Below are 16,654 nucleotides of genomic sequence, written 5' to 3' on the forward strand. Positions count from 1 at the left end.
ACACAAACACACACACACACACACACACACACACACACACACACTTTCTGTGCTTTCTCTAAGTTGACCTTCAAGCCCCTTTCTCATTAAAAATGTTTTTTTCTTTTAGAGATTTAGGGTACTGTTTGAGGGTAATTATATTTCTCTACTGTTTTGTTTCTCTTTTGTTGTTTATTTTTGAAGTTATAAATTAATTACACTATTTCTCCCTTCACTTTACTCCCTCCAAGCCCTCTATATATTCCTCTCTCCACTCTCCTTCAAAGTGCTTTCCTCTTTTTTTTTATTAATTGTTGTTGCATACATATGTGTATTCATGTGTGTGTGTGTGCGTGTGTCTGTGTGTGTGAGAGAGAGTTCCTAGATATAACCTGTTGAATCCGTTTGTTACTTGTATGTAAGTTTTGGGGCTGATGATTTGTCACTGGCTTTCATTTGTTTCTTCATTTTTACTATACTTTTCTGTCTCCAAGAATTGGAATTTATTTAAATGTTACACATTAGGAGTGTTTTTTCCTTACATCCTGTGTTATTCCTTAGATGTGTAGCAGAGAACTAAAACCATGTGGTTATGATGATGATTGAGGTGCCTGTCATCTTTGGCAGACAATTGGCACTACCAACAAATTTATAAATGTTTTTTATGATGTGAATAAAAAACTACAAATCAAATACAGAACCTTCCCTATTGCTGTGTATCTCTTTGTACTATAAATTGTTTAGAAATAGGACCTATTTCATAATAGATCTGCATTTGTGAACTAGTTATTCCAAGTCAATACAAAACACTTTACTATTGCATTTCATATAAATGTATTTTTACATAAAACTAATGTCAATACAAATGTCTTTTGAAAAGACAGAATGATTGAAAACTTCTCTTTAAAAAGCTCAGTCAGTGGTAAGTGCGGGTCCATAAACCAACCCTGTCTAGACCTGAGGAAGAAGGCCAGGGATCCTTTATGTCACACTCCTTCTCACTGGGAAGGAACTTCAGTCATCATAACTTACATCGTCACACAAAAAAATTTTGTTTCCAAACTGAAAATAATTACGGAAACTAAGCCTTCGTCAGTGCATAGAAATGTATTGACATTTTCTTTGTGACTTTCAAGACAGTCTTGAATATTGTTCCCATGGGCCTAAAACAAAGACACAAGTCTTCTAGCTGCACAGCACTCCAGGTTGTTCACAAGTGTCCTCCATGTACATTCAATTCCCGATTTACTTGGTTCTTACTTAGCTTCACATTTTCAGAAGTTATGTGGCTATGTGTATATGTTTTCAAAACTATTTATATATTGTTTTCCAGAATGTTAAATGGTTTTTATTTTTCTTGTAGTAATTTCCTATGTTTATTTTCTTTGAAAATTGAAATTAGTATACTAGGGAGTTGGTTGTGCCTTAGCTATAAGGTGCTTGATAGAATGAATATTAGCCTATATTAGTTATCCAGGATTGAATAACTAGGCAACTAGACAAACACAGACAGAAAGACAGACTGGCAGGTAGGCAGGCAGGCAGGCAGGCAGGCATGCAGACTGAAAGGAGGGTACATAGGGAGATCTATACATTCCATGTAGATTTATTTCTTGAGTGTAGATTTCTTAATTTTCTCCTCTCAATTGCTTTTGGCATTGCACCTTAAAATAGATACCATTTGGTTCACTCTTAATGCTTGTTTAACATATAGTTTTTGAGTGTAGAGCACACTTTTTTATTTACTTTCATTAATTAAATTTATCTTCAATGTGTATAATGATTTGAATATGTTTGGCCCAGGGAGTGGCGTTATTTGGAAGTGTGGCCTTGCTGTAGGTGTGTCACTTGGGCATGGGTTTTAAAGCTGTCTTCCTAGCTGCCTGGAAGTCAGTATTCTGCTAGCAGCCTTCAGATGAAGACGTAGAACTTTCAGCTTCTCCTGCACCATGCCTGCCTGGATGCTGTTGTGTTCCTGCCTTGTTTATAATGAACTGAATCTCTGAATCTGTAAGCCAGTCCCAATTAAATGTTCTTATAAGAGTTGCCTTGGTCATGGTGTCTGTTCACAGCAGTAAAACCCTAACTAAGGCAATATGTAAATCTAACAATATGTAAATTTAAGATTACTTTTGGTTTTTGACATTGACACACAGATTTTATTTTTTGTTTCCTTCTAATCTTGTCCTTTCTTTCTTTTTTATTCTCACTCATGAGTTACTCCTTTTTGTTGTTGTTTTGGGGCATTTGTTTGTATGTATGTTTTCTTTGATTGTTCTTCATACACACACTCTAAGTCACATCACTACCTCAGAGGGTTCCTATCTGTTGACTTGCCTGTGGATTCTTCCTTCTTAACCATTTCTTTCCTTCTACACTGTGAATGATATATAGTTTTAGAACCAAGCCATAAGTACGTATATTGAGACATGTGGAATCATTTCTCGTTTTCTCAAAATACAACATCTGGGTATTTTTTTTCCACTGTCAGTTCTGTTCTTAGAGGCATCATCTTTGTGCAAGATTCTCGCAACATTTCTTAAGGAAGCTTATCAAATGGTGCTTCCAATATGAATAAAAGCAGTTTCTATCAAGAGGGAAGACAATGTTCAATGACTCATGCTAAAGGACCACTTAAGGCAGGACATTCATTTTCTGTACAGCAATGAAGGAGAGAGAAGCATCAAGAGGCTCTTTTTTTTTTTCATGTATTCAGCTTTAGATTTCCCTGGAAACATTATGAAGAAGTCAGATACTCGAAAGACCCTATGTTCCAGCCCTTGGATCCCATCAAATAGTCTTGATGAACTTTCCTTATTAATTTTAATATTTATTGCTTAAATTTTTTATATTGTATATAATGTATCTTGAGTCTCCCCTATTTCCCCTACCATTTCCCCTAGGGCATTAAACACATTTCTCTGTCAATTTCATGTTGTTTTTTTTTTTAACATTACTAATCCACTGAGTGGAGTTATTGCTAGGCATATGTGCAAAAATATACAGTCACCCACTGAGGCATAGGCAACCCACTAGAGGTAACTTTTTAAACAATTGTTGACTATCTGTTGTTCTCATAGAAGCCCCCAAGGACTAAGAACTCTCCAGCTATGGGTAGGACCTTTCTGGCTCTTCCCCATCCAAGGTAGAACTTTAACTGTCTTGATCTTGTGCAGGTCTTGTGCATATATAACCACAGTTGCTGTTTTTCTTTTCTTATTACTTTACCTCCCACTCACTGCCTTACTCCCAGTCACCCCCTCCCACACCCCTTCTCCTCTCCCCACTCTCCTTCTCCTCTTAGCAGGTGGGGAACCCCTGTTATCTCTCCTACCCTGACACTTCAAGTCTCTGAGAGGCTAGGTGCTTCCTCTCCCACTGAGGGCAGACAAGGCAGCCCAGCTAATAGAACATATTCCACATACAGGCTTTTGTGATAACCTCCATTCCGGTTGTTCAGGACCCACATAAAGGTCAAGCTGCACATCTACTAGATATGAGAAGGGAGGTGTGGGCCCATGGGTTCATGTTCGTTGACTCTGTTGGTCTTCCTGTGGAGTTCCTATCCCTTTTCTCCTATTCTTAAAATCAAGACATGAAGTTTGCAGGCAAACGGATGGAACTTGAGAATATCATCCTGAGTGAGGTAACCCAGTCCTCAAAAGTATGTCTTCACGTATAAATGGGTATTAGCCATAAAATACAGGTACAATGTTACACTCCACGGACCCAAGGAAGCTAAACAAGAAAAAAGGCCCAAGTGAAGAAGCTTGAATTTTATTTAGAGGAGGGAATAAAATAGTCTTAAGAGACAGATGATGGGAGTAAATTGGGAGAAAGGGGGATGTGGGAAGAATGGGAGATTCAGGATCAGGTGTTGGGAAAGACAGGAGAGATGGCTGGATAGTTACAAAAATGAATGGAAATCTGCAACTGATAGGGGTGAAAATGGGGGGGGATATCTAGGAGACAGAGACCTGGGATAAGGGAGGTGACCAAGAATAAACTGGAATAATCTTATCTGTGATTCACTACCTAGGGGCTATGGAAACTGAAGAGGTCACATTCTATATCCAGAAAGGAAACCCAGTGGAGACACCACCCACCCACAGAACTTTAAAACCAAAATTTACTCAGTCTATAAGTAACGCAGGCAGAGAGGCGGGAGCAGAGACTGAGGGAATGGCCAACCAATAACTGGCCCAACTTGAGACTCAGCTATGGGCAAACACCAATCCCTAGCACTATTAAGGATACTCTGTTATGAGTGCAGACAGTAGCATGCTGCCCTCTGAGAAGCAGCTGACTCAGACAGATGTAGACACCCATAGTTAATCAGTGGACCACAATTGCATTTGCTCTGAGCTCGACAACCCAGCCTTCCCTCAAATGTTGTGCTCTTCATTTGCCTTTCTTCCTCAGCTACTATTCATAGACTGCTGGACTTCACTCTTTGTTCCTATTTTCTTATTGTCTAATCTTTTGCTTTTTCAGTTGTTCAGAATTAAATTTTTTTATCCTCATTACTCCAATTACACTTGTCACCTGCGACAACCATACTAATTCTGTTTTCTAGTCTTTAAATTTCATTCAACATAATTGCTGAACTGGATGGTTTAAAAGAGATCTCTATAGCCACTTTTTTTAAGCTTTATTTATTTATTTATTTATTATTGGTTATTTTATTTATTTACATTTCAAATGTTATTCCCTCTCCCCTCCACAAAACCCCTATGCCTTCCCCCTCCTTCCTGCTTCAATAAGCAAGTGTGCTCCCACATCCGCCCATCCGCTTCTACCTCACCGCCCTAACATTCCCGTACTCTGGATCATCGGAGGACCAAGGGGCTCCCCTCCAATTAATGACGGGTTGGGCAATCCTCTGCTGCATATGCAGCTGGAACCAAGTTTAATTTACCGTCTATGTTAAGTCTTTTCTAGAATTTCTTCCTAACAAGTTATACATGAAAGGTTTCCTTAAGGGCATGTTCTTTGTAGTTATTTTGCTTTCTTTCAGTAAATTGATCTAATTTCTTGAGCCAAAATTCATACAACTTTTAATAATATAACTTTTGTTCTGTCTTTGGCTATGGAACTGAATATGCCAAACCACAAGCATATTAATATTGCCTTAATATTGCAATTTATTAATAGTCCTATAAATACTTTCTTTTTCATACTTCCCAACTGTTTCTTAATGTCTGTGACAAGATCCTACTTATATGACCTTATGCCCTTTTTAGCTCTGATTCCCAAGTACCCAGAACCTTTCATGTACATATTATATTAATCATCTCCATTAATGACTGTCCTTTCCACATTCATTCCCTATTGTGTCATTCTTTCCTTTTTACCCTTTTTATTTGTGGGGGAGGTTATTAAGATTTTAACCTAGGACTTCTTGAACATGTTAAGCAAGTGCTCTCTCTACCACTGAATGATGTCATAATCCCTCTGTTATGTTTTCATTTTGAAGCAAAGGGCTCATTAAATAGCTCAGGCTGGCCACGAACATATGATCCTCATATGTCAGACTCTCAAATACTTAAAATTGCAGTTCTGAACCACCGTGCCCTACCTTGTCTCTATTTTCTATTCCTATTCTATTAGTATTTTAAAAATATATTGCATAATCTTGGTTCATTGGTAAAATAATCTATGAGGTTATTTGGTGTTAGGACATAGCTCTCTAATGAAAATGGTTGCTATGCAAATATGATGACTTGATTTTAATCCTCAAACACTCATAAAACCCTGAATATGACTTCAATCGAGCACAGTGCTGGAGAAGTCAAGATAGGAAAAAACCTAGAGTTTTTAGTTTTTTTATTTTTTATTTTTTTGGATAGACAGTAGCCAAGTCAGTGAGCTCTGATCTAAAAATAAGTAAATAAGTAAGGTAAGTAAAGTAGCAAATCAACTGAAGGAGACACCTGTTATCTCTGTCCTCCATATATACACATCTCCGTATACATGTGCACTTGTGTTCACATAGGCACATGCATGTACACACATGTAATAAGTAAATATAAAACATTTGGCAAATAATTTCTTTGCTCCTTAATGTTAGAACATTTCCCCTTTGGCCTCTAAATATATATATATATATATATATATATATATATATATATATATATATAATCACTGATTTATATGTTTCAGTGATATATATGTTTTTATATATCCTAAAATTTCCCTGTATGATAACTATAAAATAATTATTTTATAATTATCTTTTATTTGTTTTGTTTTTTGTTTTGTTTTGTTTTTCTGAGACAGGGTTTCTCTGTGTAGCCCTGGCTGTCCTGGAACTCACTCTGTAGACCAGGCTGGCCTCGAACTCAGAAATCCGCCTGCCTCTGTATAATTATCTTTTAATAAGATAAGTTATTAAAAGTTTACAAATTTTGGTTCAAGAAATCAGATGAATTTACTGAAAGAAAAGTATAGTTAGTTTCTCTATATCCTCCATTGACCAAGATACAGAGTTAACTGTTCTAAAGTTTCTCTTCTTTGTTGTACAAAGCTCAAAGAATGCACTGCTAGGCAGTTTTCCTTCCATACTCCTCCACGAAGCATCGAAATATCTTAACTTTAGATTGCCTTGCTTTTCCTTCACTGATGTTTTCATTTTATCCATGCCTGGCTTTAATGTTTAAGAGACACAGAGTAAACCATTTAAATTTAAAGACAAGAATTATTATTAGAGAAATAAATATTTATAAGGCCTCAAGAAAAACCGTGCAGGGTTGGGTCATGTTCCCCCACGAGTTTTGTACGCCATCTAGTGACTAGTCCACCTTACTACAAGCCTTGCCTGTCAGACCCTGAACTCTGCCGATAAATTTTCCAATTTTCCTCCGGAAATAGTTCAAATAGAGGTTTCTTTAAAAAATAAAAAGAATATATACATATACATCATATACATATACATCATATACACATACATTCCTTTGAATAAACATTATAAAGCATTTTACTGTTTATATATACTATATATACTATGTTTATACATATACTAATTATTATGTATATATTTATATATATATACACTATATAGTATATATATACTATATATACTATATATGCTATAATATATATACATACATATACTATATATACTATATATTATAGTATATATATATATACTAATTATTATGTATATATTTATCACTTGTATAATATTATACAACTTATATTATTACAAAAGCATTTCCTGAAACATGCTTCTGGCACCTTGTTTTATGTTAGTGTTAATCAATGATATTCATTTACCAGGAAGACATCTGAAGGAAACTTGAAAGCTTCAGTTAGCCTCAATACATTTAAAGATCCTTTCTTCTGATGTGACTCACACAGCATATTCAGCTAAAATGACAAACACTGAATCTCATAGAATAGTCTAAGGTGAGGAGACAAGCAGGCAGTTTCCCCTGGCTTTGACTTTTTGAACATTACCCAGACACTCTAAGGGATGATTTTCATATCCAAAAACATGGGAATAAGAATATTCTTATTGCATCTGTTTTGATATGCAGAAAATGCTTGGGCCACTGCAAGTTTTCAGGAATTATAGATGCCAGGTCATATTCAATGATTTGCCCATATTATTTTTGTTTCTCAATAAACATGTGCCTAGAAAATTATAAAATAAGTTATATGATCTAGCCACTAAAGAGTTAAATCTCCTACACTAAAGAAAAATGCTCAGAAAAAGTAAGTCACTCTTACTTACAGCTTTCAAGTTGCATTATGCATGTTTGTACATCCATTGGGAAATTCTTGAGATCCATTGGACAGGAGAGTGTTAATGTTAACCTGAAAAGATGAAAGTAATCCTTTAAATGGTAATTCACACTGACACATGCATCTTCTACTCTGTAGAGAAAGAAATTCTCATGTTGATAGAAACTAAAACGGTGCAAATGAAAATTTCTCCAGCTTAAGAATGTTATTTATTCTGAAATAAGTATATATTTATAAATATATATTTATTTTGGTGGGAGAGATATTGAAGTATCATCACATCTCTAAATATTCTACTGCACTTATTTATTTGTTTCCTTCCTTACAGTAGAGATACGTAAAATAATCATTTCTTTCCAAAAGTGATTCACAGAAGATAACTATGAATGTGGATTCTATGCAATTACCAAAATGTGAAAAGATGCATTTCGTTTAAATATCATATTACTGTCATTTAAGAGGACAGTGTATACAGGAAAGTGAAGTTCTAAATGTGGAGAGACAGAATGTAGAGAAATAATCCTATATGACAGACAGTTCTCCGTATTTTTGCAGCTCTCTCTGGGAAGTTGTCAGTGGATAGAGAGGCATTGAACGCAGGATATCAGAAGAACTTCAGTGTTTGCTTGCAGAGTAAGCAATGGATCCTGTTCTAGCTTGAGAATTCTACAAGTTCCTGTCAGAGTCAGGAAATAGTTCTCTAATAATAGTATCCTGATATGTTTAACCTAATATGTTTAGCTTAATTAGTATCCTAATATTAGTATCCTAATAACTTTTCTCTTCCCCATCTCTGTTGAGTGGTAGGCTAGAGGAGATGTTGAACTCTTATTAAAAACAGATTGCAAAAAATTTATGCCTGTACACATATACATGTACATAATATACATATATATACTATATAATATAATGAAATATATATATTGTATAAATAAAAACATATTACTTATATATTTTTCATTTTTACCAAGATCTTGTATTTTATAAAAGTGAGAGAGAAGAGAAGGTGATCCAGATCCATGGTCAATGTTCTTCAAAGTTCTTTTCTGAGAAACCCCACTCAGCCAGGTTTATGTTAAGTTCCTTACTGAATGAAGCCTACTGCACTGGTGAGCTTGCTAAGTGGTTAGTTTACCTGAGCTTGTGAACCGGGACATGTTACTCTAACCTCCCTAAACAACTGTCTTATCTTTAAACTGAAGATGGCAATGATACTTACTGGAGAGTTGAGGGGAGGAATCCTGGGTCGTTCTGTGGAATTCCCTTAGAAAAATACTGGATATATAGGCAATATTGAATGGCTATTAAAATTTAACGATTGAATGTTAACTCTCCACATTCCCTTTCTCAAAATTCTAGTGTGCAGGAACAAAGATGAATTAATTAAAAGTCATGTGAGAACTAGTTATATATATGTTATCAAAAAAACTAGCAATATAACTATATTCTTTGAAATGGATTTTTTTATGTAAAGCATAGACATAAAGTTACAGTGGTGTACTGCATCTAGTGAATATCTTGCTGACATAGGTCCAATTAGCAGAGTTTTGGAGTCATAAATAGATAGGCACATGGGATACTTGATTTTTAAGAGTCTCAGAAGGATCAACGAATAATTCACTCCTTAGCACACTAAAATAATCAGAAGGCTCCATATGTAAAAGCAGTAATTTTTTTCTGGCTCAGCTAGGTTAAATGATACTAAGGAATAGCATTCTCTCTTCAAAATTGCAATTTTAAAACTAGATGGACACAGTGTTCCTTGCCTTGTGAAAGAGTTTAACAGCAGAGAGTAGACATGCACATTTAGAAATTCACAGGCATTCATTCTCCAAATATCCAAGGCTTTTGCCAGCCAGTTTCCTACGCTGACTTGCAGAATGCCCTGACCTTTTCTAGAGAAGTGAAAACTGTTCCCATAATCTTTTTCTCATTCTCACAGTGCATGTGTTGTCAAATTCATATCCTGGCTATTTCTCCGCTTGAATGGGAACTGTGGCATAATCTCAGCAACAAGTTTAAAGGAAGTATTTGGCAAAGCAAAAAAATTTGCAGAAAACTTGTTGTAAATCATTCCTATAAAAATCAGTTTGTTTTTCTTTGTTCAATGTAAACATTATTGATTAATCAAAACACTGATTGACCAACAAATGTCTACTGCTTGTAATACAGAGGATTTGTTTGTCCAGATATCACATGTAAAATAAAGATGTGATCTGACCACATCAAAGATAAATCAACCAAAGAAGGAATGACTCATATTCTGTTTTGGAGATGAATAATTCCTTGTTTAAGGAGGACACCAAGTTCTCTTTCTGAGAAGAGATACGTAAACAGGATATAGCACTTCTTCCTCACCCTACAAAGTCTTGGCTTAGTGAAACAGTGATGATTTTCAAAAGGCTGACTCATCTTTGAAAATCATTGGCCTCACTAAAATTTAATTATTATCCATTTTTAAAATAGAATTACTTATATTTCTGTGGCTCTTCCAATGTCTATTTGAAATTAAACATGTTTTCTGACTCCATCACTGCTTTATTGGATCAAAAGAAGTATGCCTATGTTTCTATTGGTGTATCATTTTATTGGTTAAACATAAATGTATTGAGCATAATAATATTTTTGTGCTCAAATTCATATTACAATATGTATTTCACACTCAGGATCCTCCCTCTCTTTTCCTCTAGTGACGATTTTGTTCCCCCTTCTAAGTAGGATTGAAACATCCACATTTGGGCCTTCCTTCTTGTTAAGCATCATATGGTCTGTGAATTGTATCATAGGTATTCTGAACTTCTTGGCTATATCCACTTATCAGTGAGTGCATACCACATATATCCTTTGATACTGGATTACCTTACTCAGGATGTTATTTTCTGGTTCCATCTATTTGCCTCAAAAATTTGTGATGTCTTCATTTTTAATAGCTGAGTAGCATTTCATTGTGTAAATTAACCACATTTTCTCTATCCATTCTTCTGTTGAGGGGCATCGGGGTTGTTTCCAGCTTCTGGCTATTATAAATAAGGCTGCTATGAACATAGTGGAACACATGTCCTTGTGAAATGGTAGAACAAGTTTTGGTTATATGCTCAGTTGTTGTAGGCTGAGTCTTTGGATAGAACTAGTTTAATTTTTTTTTTTTTTTTTAGTAACTGCCAGATAGATTTCCAGAGTGGTTGTACCAGTTTGCAAACTGACCAGCAATAGAGGAGTGTTCCTTTTTCTCCATGTCCTTAACAGCATCTGCTGTCAGTTGAGTTTTTTATCTTAGCAGTTCTGATTGGTGTAAAGTGGAATCTTAGGGTTGTTTTGGTTTGCATTTCCATGATGAGTAAAGATGTTGAATATTTCTTTAGTAGCTTCTTGGCCATTCAAGATTCTTCAGTTGAGCATTCTCTGCTTAGCTCTATATCCTCCATTTTAAAACTTGGATTATTTGGTTTTCTAGAGTCTAACTTCTTGAGTTCTTTGTATATTTTGGATATTAGCCCTCTATCAGATGTAGGGTTAGTAAAGATTTTTTTCCAATCTGTAGGTTGCCAATTTGTCCTATTGGCAGGTCCTTTGCCTTACAGAAGCTTTTCAATTTTATGAAGTCCCATTTGTCAATTGTTGATCTTAGGGCCTAAGTCATCAGTGTTTTGTTCAGGAAAATTTCCCCTGTGTCAATGTGTTTGACACTATTTCCTACTTTCTCTTTTATTAGATTCGGTGCATCAGCTTTTATGTAGATGTTCTTGATCCACTTTGGCTTGAGCTTTATACAAGAAAATAAAATGGATCAATTTGCATTTTTCTACATTCAGACAGCAAGTTAGACTAGCATCATTTGTTGAAGATGCTTTCATTTTTTTCCCACTGGATGGTTTTGGCTTCCTTGTCAAAGATCAAGTGACCATAGATGTGTGGGTTTATTTCTGGGTCTTCAATTTTATTCCATTGATCAATCTGTCTGTCTCAGTACCAATAACATTCAGTTTTTAATCACTATTGCTCTTTAGTAGAGCTTGAGTTCAGGCATGGTCTTTCCCCCTGAAATTCTCTTATTGTTGAGACTAGTTTTTGTTATCCTGGGGTTTTTGTTATTCTAGATAAACTTGAGAATTGTTTTTTCTATTTCTGTGAAGAATTGAGTTGGAATTTATATGGGGATTGCATTGAATATGTAGATTGCTTTTGGTAAGCTGTCCATTTTTACTATGTTAATTTTATAGATCCATGAGCATGACATAACTTTCCATCTTCTGAGGTCTTCTTTGAGTTCTTTCTTTAGGGACTTGAAGTTCTTGTCATACAGATCTTTCACTTGCTTGGTTAGAATCACACCAGAGTATTTTTTATAATTTTTGACTATTGTGAGGGGTTTGGTTCCCTAATATCTTTCTCAGTGTGTTTATCCTTTGTATTATTGATTTTCTTTTATTTAATTTTATATTAAGCCATTTACTGAAGCGTTTATCAGCTGCAGGAGTTCTTTGGTAGAATTCTTGTGGTCACTTATGTATATATCATATAATCTGGAAATAGTGATACCTTAACTTCTTCCTTTCCAATTTGTATCCCTTTGAGCCCCTTTGTTGTCTAATTGCTCTATCTAGAGCTTTGAGTACTCCATTGAGAGAATAGGCAGTCAATGATTTTAGTGGGATTGCTTCAAGTTTCTCTCTATTTAGTTTGATGTTGGCTGTTGGTTTGCTGTATATTGCTTTATTATGTTTAAGTATGTGCCTTGAATTCATGATTTCTCCAAGACTTTTAACATGAAGGTGTGTTAGGTTTTGTCAAATGCTTTTCAGCATCTAATGAGATGACCATGTGTTTTTTTTCCCTTGTGTTTGTTTATATAGAGGATTATGTGATGGATTTCCTTATATTGAACCATCCCTGAGATGAAGCCAATGTGATCATGGTGAATGATCATTTTGATGTGTTCTTGAATCTTGTGAGAATTTTATTGAATATTTTTGCATTGATATTCATTAATAAAATTGGTCTGAAGTTCTCTTTCTTTGTTGGGTCTGTATTTGGTTTCAATATCAGAGTAATTGTGGCTTCATAGAAGCTAGGCAGTGCTCCTTCTGTTTCTATTTTGTGGAATAGTTTGAGGAGTAGTGTATCAACTCCTCTATGAAGGTCTCATAGAATTCTGCACTAAATCCTTCTGTCCCTGTGTGGGGGCCAGTTTTTAATGAGTGCTTCTATTTCTTTAAGGGTTATGGGTCTATTTAGATAGTTTACCTAATTTTTTTTTTTTTTTTTGGTTTTTCGAGACAGGGTTTCTCTGTATAGCCCTGGCTGTCCTGGAACTCACTCTGTAGACCAGGCTGGCCTCGAACTCAGAAATCCACCTGCCTCTGCCTCCCAAGTGCTGGGATTAAAGGCGTGCGCTACCACCACCCGGCAGTTTAAATAGTCTTGATTTAACTTTTCTATATGGTATCTATGTAGAAGATCACCTTTTTCATCTAGATTTAAGTTTTGTTGAATGTAGGCTTTTGTAGTAAGATCTGATGATATTTTGAAAATTTTACTTAGCTCAAATAAAAGTTTAAATTGTGATCTCTGAATTGTGTGTAATACTTCTGAATTAAATGTTCTCATTATTTGATTTGAAGGGGAGGCTTCTGCAGTATCAGGCACAATGTGGTTTATGTGCTATTAAAGTAACCAGTATTTAATATTTAACTGGCTCTTTTGTGATTTCTAATTTGTGATGAGGATATTGTTCCTCCGGTTTACAAGTCATAAGGCTGAGGTTTACATAGGACCTTCTGAAAGTGTTCAATATTGATCAGTGGACTTGGTGAAACACCATATTTATGTTTCATCATCTTGTTTTGTTTTATGTTTTCAAAAACTAAAAGGAAAAACTTTAGTGCCTATTATATATCTGACATGATGCTATGTGTTTCACATTCATTATTTAAGCTTAATTTAGTTAGTATTATTGTTTTCATATACATAAGAAAATGAGAGTCATTATTATCATTATGCATTATTATTATAATTATTAATTATTATTTTAGAAGAAAAGAGATGTCTCAAATCATAATTAGTAATCAGCACAGTACAAATGAGAGCTGGTGTTAGATCTAAGACAGGCTCAGTCTTGTTAACAAAATAAAAAAGGGGGAGAGGTGGGGAGCCTTTGGGCCTGCTTGGCCGAAATATGACATTGTCCAAGGACAAGAAAGTAGGCTTCAGGCTGGAATCGGACTATAGGCTAGAACAAAGAAGTAATTTCAGACAGGATTCTAAATGTTAGGCTAGAACAAGGAAGTAGGCTTCAGACATGAAAATGATGGTGCGCTAGGACAGGGCAATAGACTCAGATATTTTAGTCATCCTGATAAGCCCTTAGGAACAGTCTTCATGGGAGTGTTCACGTAATTGTTTTTTTTAAGTATATTTATTTATTATATGTAAGTACACTGTAGCTGTCTTCAGACACCCTATTACAGGGCATCAGATTTCATCACAGATGGTTGTGAGCCACCATGTGGTTGCTGGGATTTGAACTCAGGCCCTCCAGTAGAGCAGTTGGTGCTCTTAACCACTGAGCCATCTCACCAGCCCACATAATTGGTTTTAATGCCTTGCTTTTTCTCTGACTATTTGTATTTATTGTCTTGCTTGTTCCTTGACTATCTATTGTATTGCTAAACCCTCAACCTAGAACTGACCTTAATACATGCATATAATTAAAATGGTATACAAGCATAAAGGAGGAGGGGGGATGGGAAATGGGGAAAAGGGATGACATCTGTATTGTAAATAAATAAAATTTTCAATAAAAAAATAAAAAAACAAATGAGGACTGGAAGATGTATTTAGTCTTTACTGTGCCCTTTGTTCTCTCCATTTTTCTTGCTGAGCATGCTAAGACTAAGAGCCCTACCAGCATTTTACCTGTACTATGTATAAGGATTAAACACTCTGCAAATATTCTGACATGGGATTACATTGTACTTGGAAAAAGAGAAGACTTGTTTGCAATTTGATCTAAAAACTGTGTGTTCTCCAAGCTCTCTCTTCCATAGTCACCGTGCAACTGGCTGTGAATTTTTATTCATCTGAAGCCACTGCATTGGTCCAGGGAGAGTTGGGGAGATGTGAGAAGTATCCTTGACACTTGCTTTCTCATAATAATAAAATCCATTATTTCCAACTCAGGAATTTTGTGTTTTCAGCAACAATAAAACAGTGAAAGGTTGATTTTATAAGCAGGATAAAAATAAAATTTGAAACTTAATCTTGAGGCAAATGTCTGATTCCAAATCCTTCATCTAAAAAGGAATTTGCTTAAGTGTTTTTTAGTGAAATCCAAATATATGATTTAAAATTTTAAATAGCTTCATAAATCATTAAACAAAAGAAAACAAAACCAAAACAAAAACTATAATCTCTCTAAGGCTGAAGAGCTGGGTCAATGATTAAAACCACTTGCTACTTTTTTAGAGGCCCTGGATTTGATTTCCAGAAGCTACATGGTATCTTGTGGCTATCCATAACCCCAGACATCTGACACATCATCCTTTTGACTTCTGCAGGCCAATGGCACAATGTAATCTGCAGATATATATATACATACACATATCCTTTCTCAGTTTTATTTCCTCAGTGGTAGACTTTTTCAGCTGTTTGTATATTATTTATGCTATTATATAATATGCTATTATAAAATGATTGTATGTAGTATTTAATAGTTGAAATTGTTTAATATCCTATAAAGGATATACAAGTTATTTTTTTAAATCTTTTAATCTATGCATACTTAACTTCCCACCAATCCAAAGACTTACTTATAGTTAGACAAATATCAAACAATTATATGTTAGGAGTCTGTGATTAATGTTTGTGTTAAGGTTGGTAATTTGCATAATTACTGTTCTCGCATAGTGTTTTCATTTTTTCTTGATATTAATAAGTGTCTTACATTAACCATTTTTATAGTTTTATATTCTTACTGCTGCTTTAAATTCTACTCTGTCTCACTGCTTCGAAATCTTTCTTAGAGGTTGAACACAGCAGGGTATCTGTCTGTGCCATTTCAATGAAAATTCGTACTTTTTGTTCTGCCTTTCAACTCAGATTTAGATTTCTATACTGATGTTCAGGTTTTACATCCTTCTGACAGTCATCTGATTATGTGTGTGTGTATATGGTTATGTGTATATGTCGTGTGTGCAAATGTATGTGAATTTGTAGGTATATGTGTGTATGTGAGTGTACATGTGGTGTGTGTGTGTTTGTGTGTGTGTGTGTGTGTGGTGTATTTAAGTGTTTGGCTGGTATGTGTGTTGTGTGGTATATATGTGTGTAATGGGTGTATGTTTTGTGTGAATGTATGTATTTATGTATAGTGTATGTATATGTGGTGTGGGTTTATGTGTATATATGTGTGTATCTTTCATATATGTGTGTTTGTATGTATGTGTGTGTGGTATGTATGTGTGTGTGCATGTGTATGAGTCCGCATTGTGCGTGTGTGCATGTGTGCGTGCATGTGTGTGTGTGAAGCATGCTTTGATTCTACTTACATGGACGTTTCCAATAACTTTCCCCACTGCTTGATATTACATAGTATCACAGTCTTTATTCTTTTATTCGTGGAAGTATCATTTCATACATGGTTAAGGAGAAGAAAAACTATCCTTGATTAAAGAGCCTGGGTAAGGAAATCAGGAGAGGGATTAGCTGGTGTTCCTAAAAGTTAAGATCCATAATTCTTTTCTTCTCTCCTTTTATTTTTCATTTTAGTTCTTTGCTATCCTGCATTTTCTAAAGTCTGTCTTGCCTAAAATTCCTTTAAGTTAGATGTTAATTATTTTCTGCCTGATGTTTTTCTCCCACTTTGTCTCATGCTCTGCTGTCTCTAAGTTTTCACACTCACTTCCCAGCTTCTTAGACGATGTTCTCAGCA

At 35.1% G+C, this 16,654-nt stretch overlaps 1 protein-coding gene across 2 annotated transcripts in view; it reads right to left on the bottom strand.

Moving 5' to 3' along the window:
* Glra3 (glycine receptor alpha 3) overlaps positions 1–16,654 on the bottom strand; it is a 152,299-nt gene that overhangs the window by 53,597 nt on the left and 82,048 nt on the right. For both annotated transcript variants that reach the window (XM_028757752.1, XM_028757753.1), the window contains exon 5: positions 7,715–7,797. In XM_028757752.1, coding sequence (XP_028613585.1) covers positions 7,715–7,797 — 83 coding nt within the window. The remainder of the gene's footprint in view (positions 1–7,714; positions 7,798–16,654) is intronic.

The sequence above is a fragment of the Grammomys surdaster genome, unplaced genomic scaffold, assembly GCF_004785775.1.
Source record: "Grammomys surdaster isolate TR1022 unplaced genomic scaffold, NIH_TR_1.0 126182, whole genome shotgun sequence".
NCBI lineage: Eukaryota > Metazoa > Chordata > Mammalia > Rodentia > Muridae > Grammomys > Grammomys surdaster.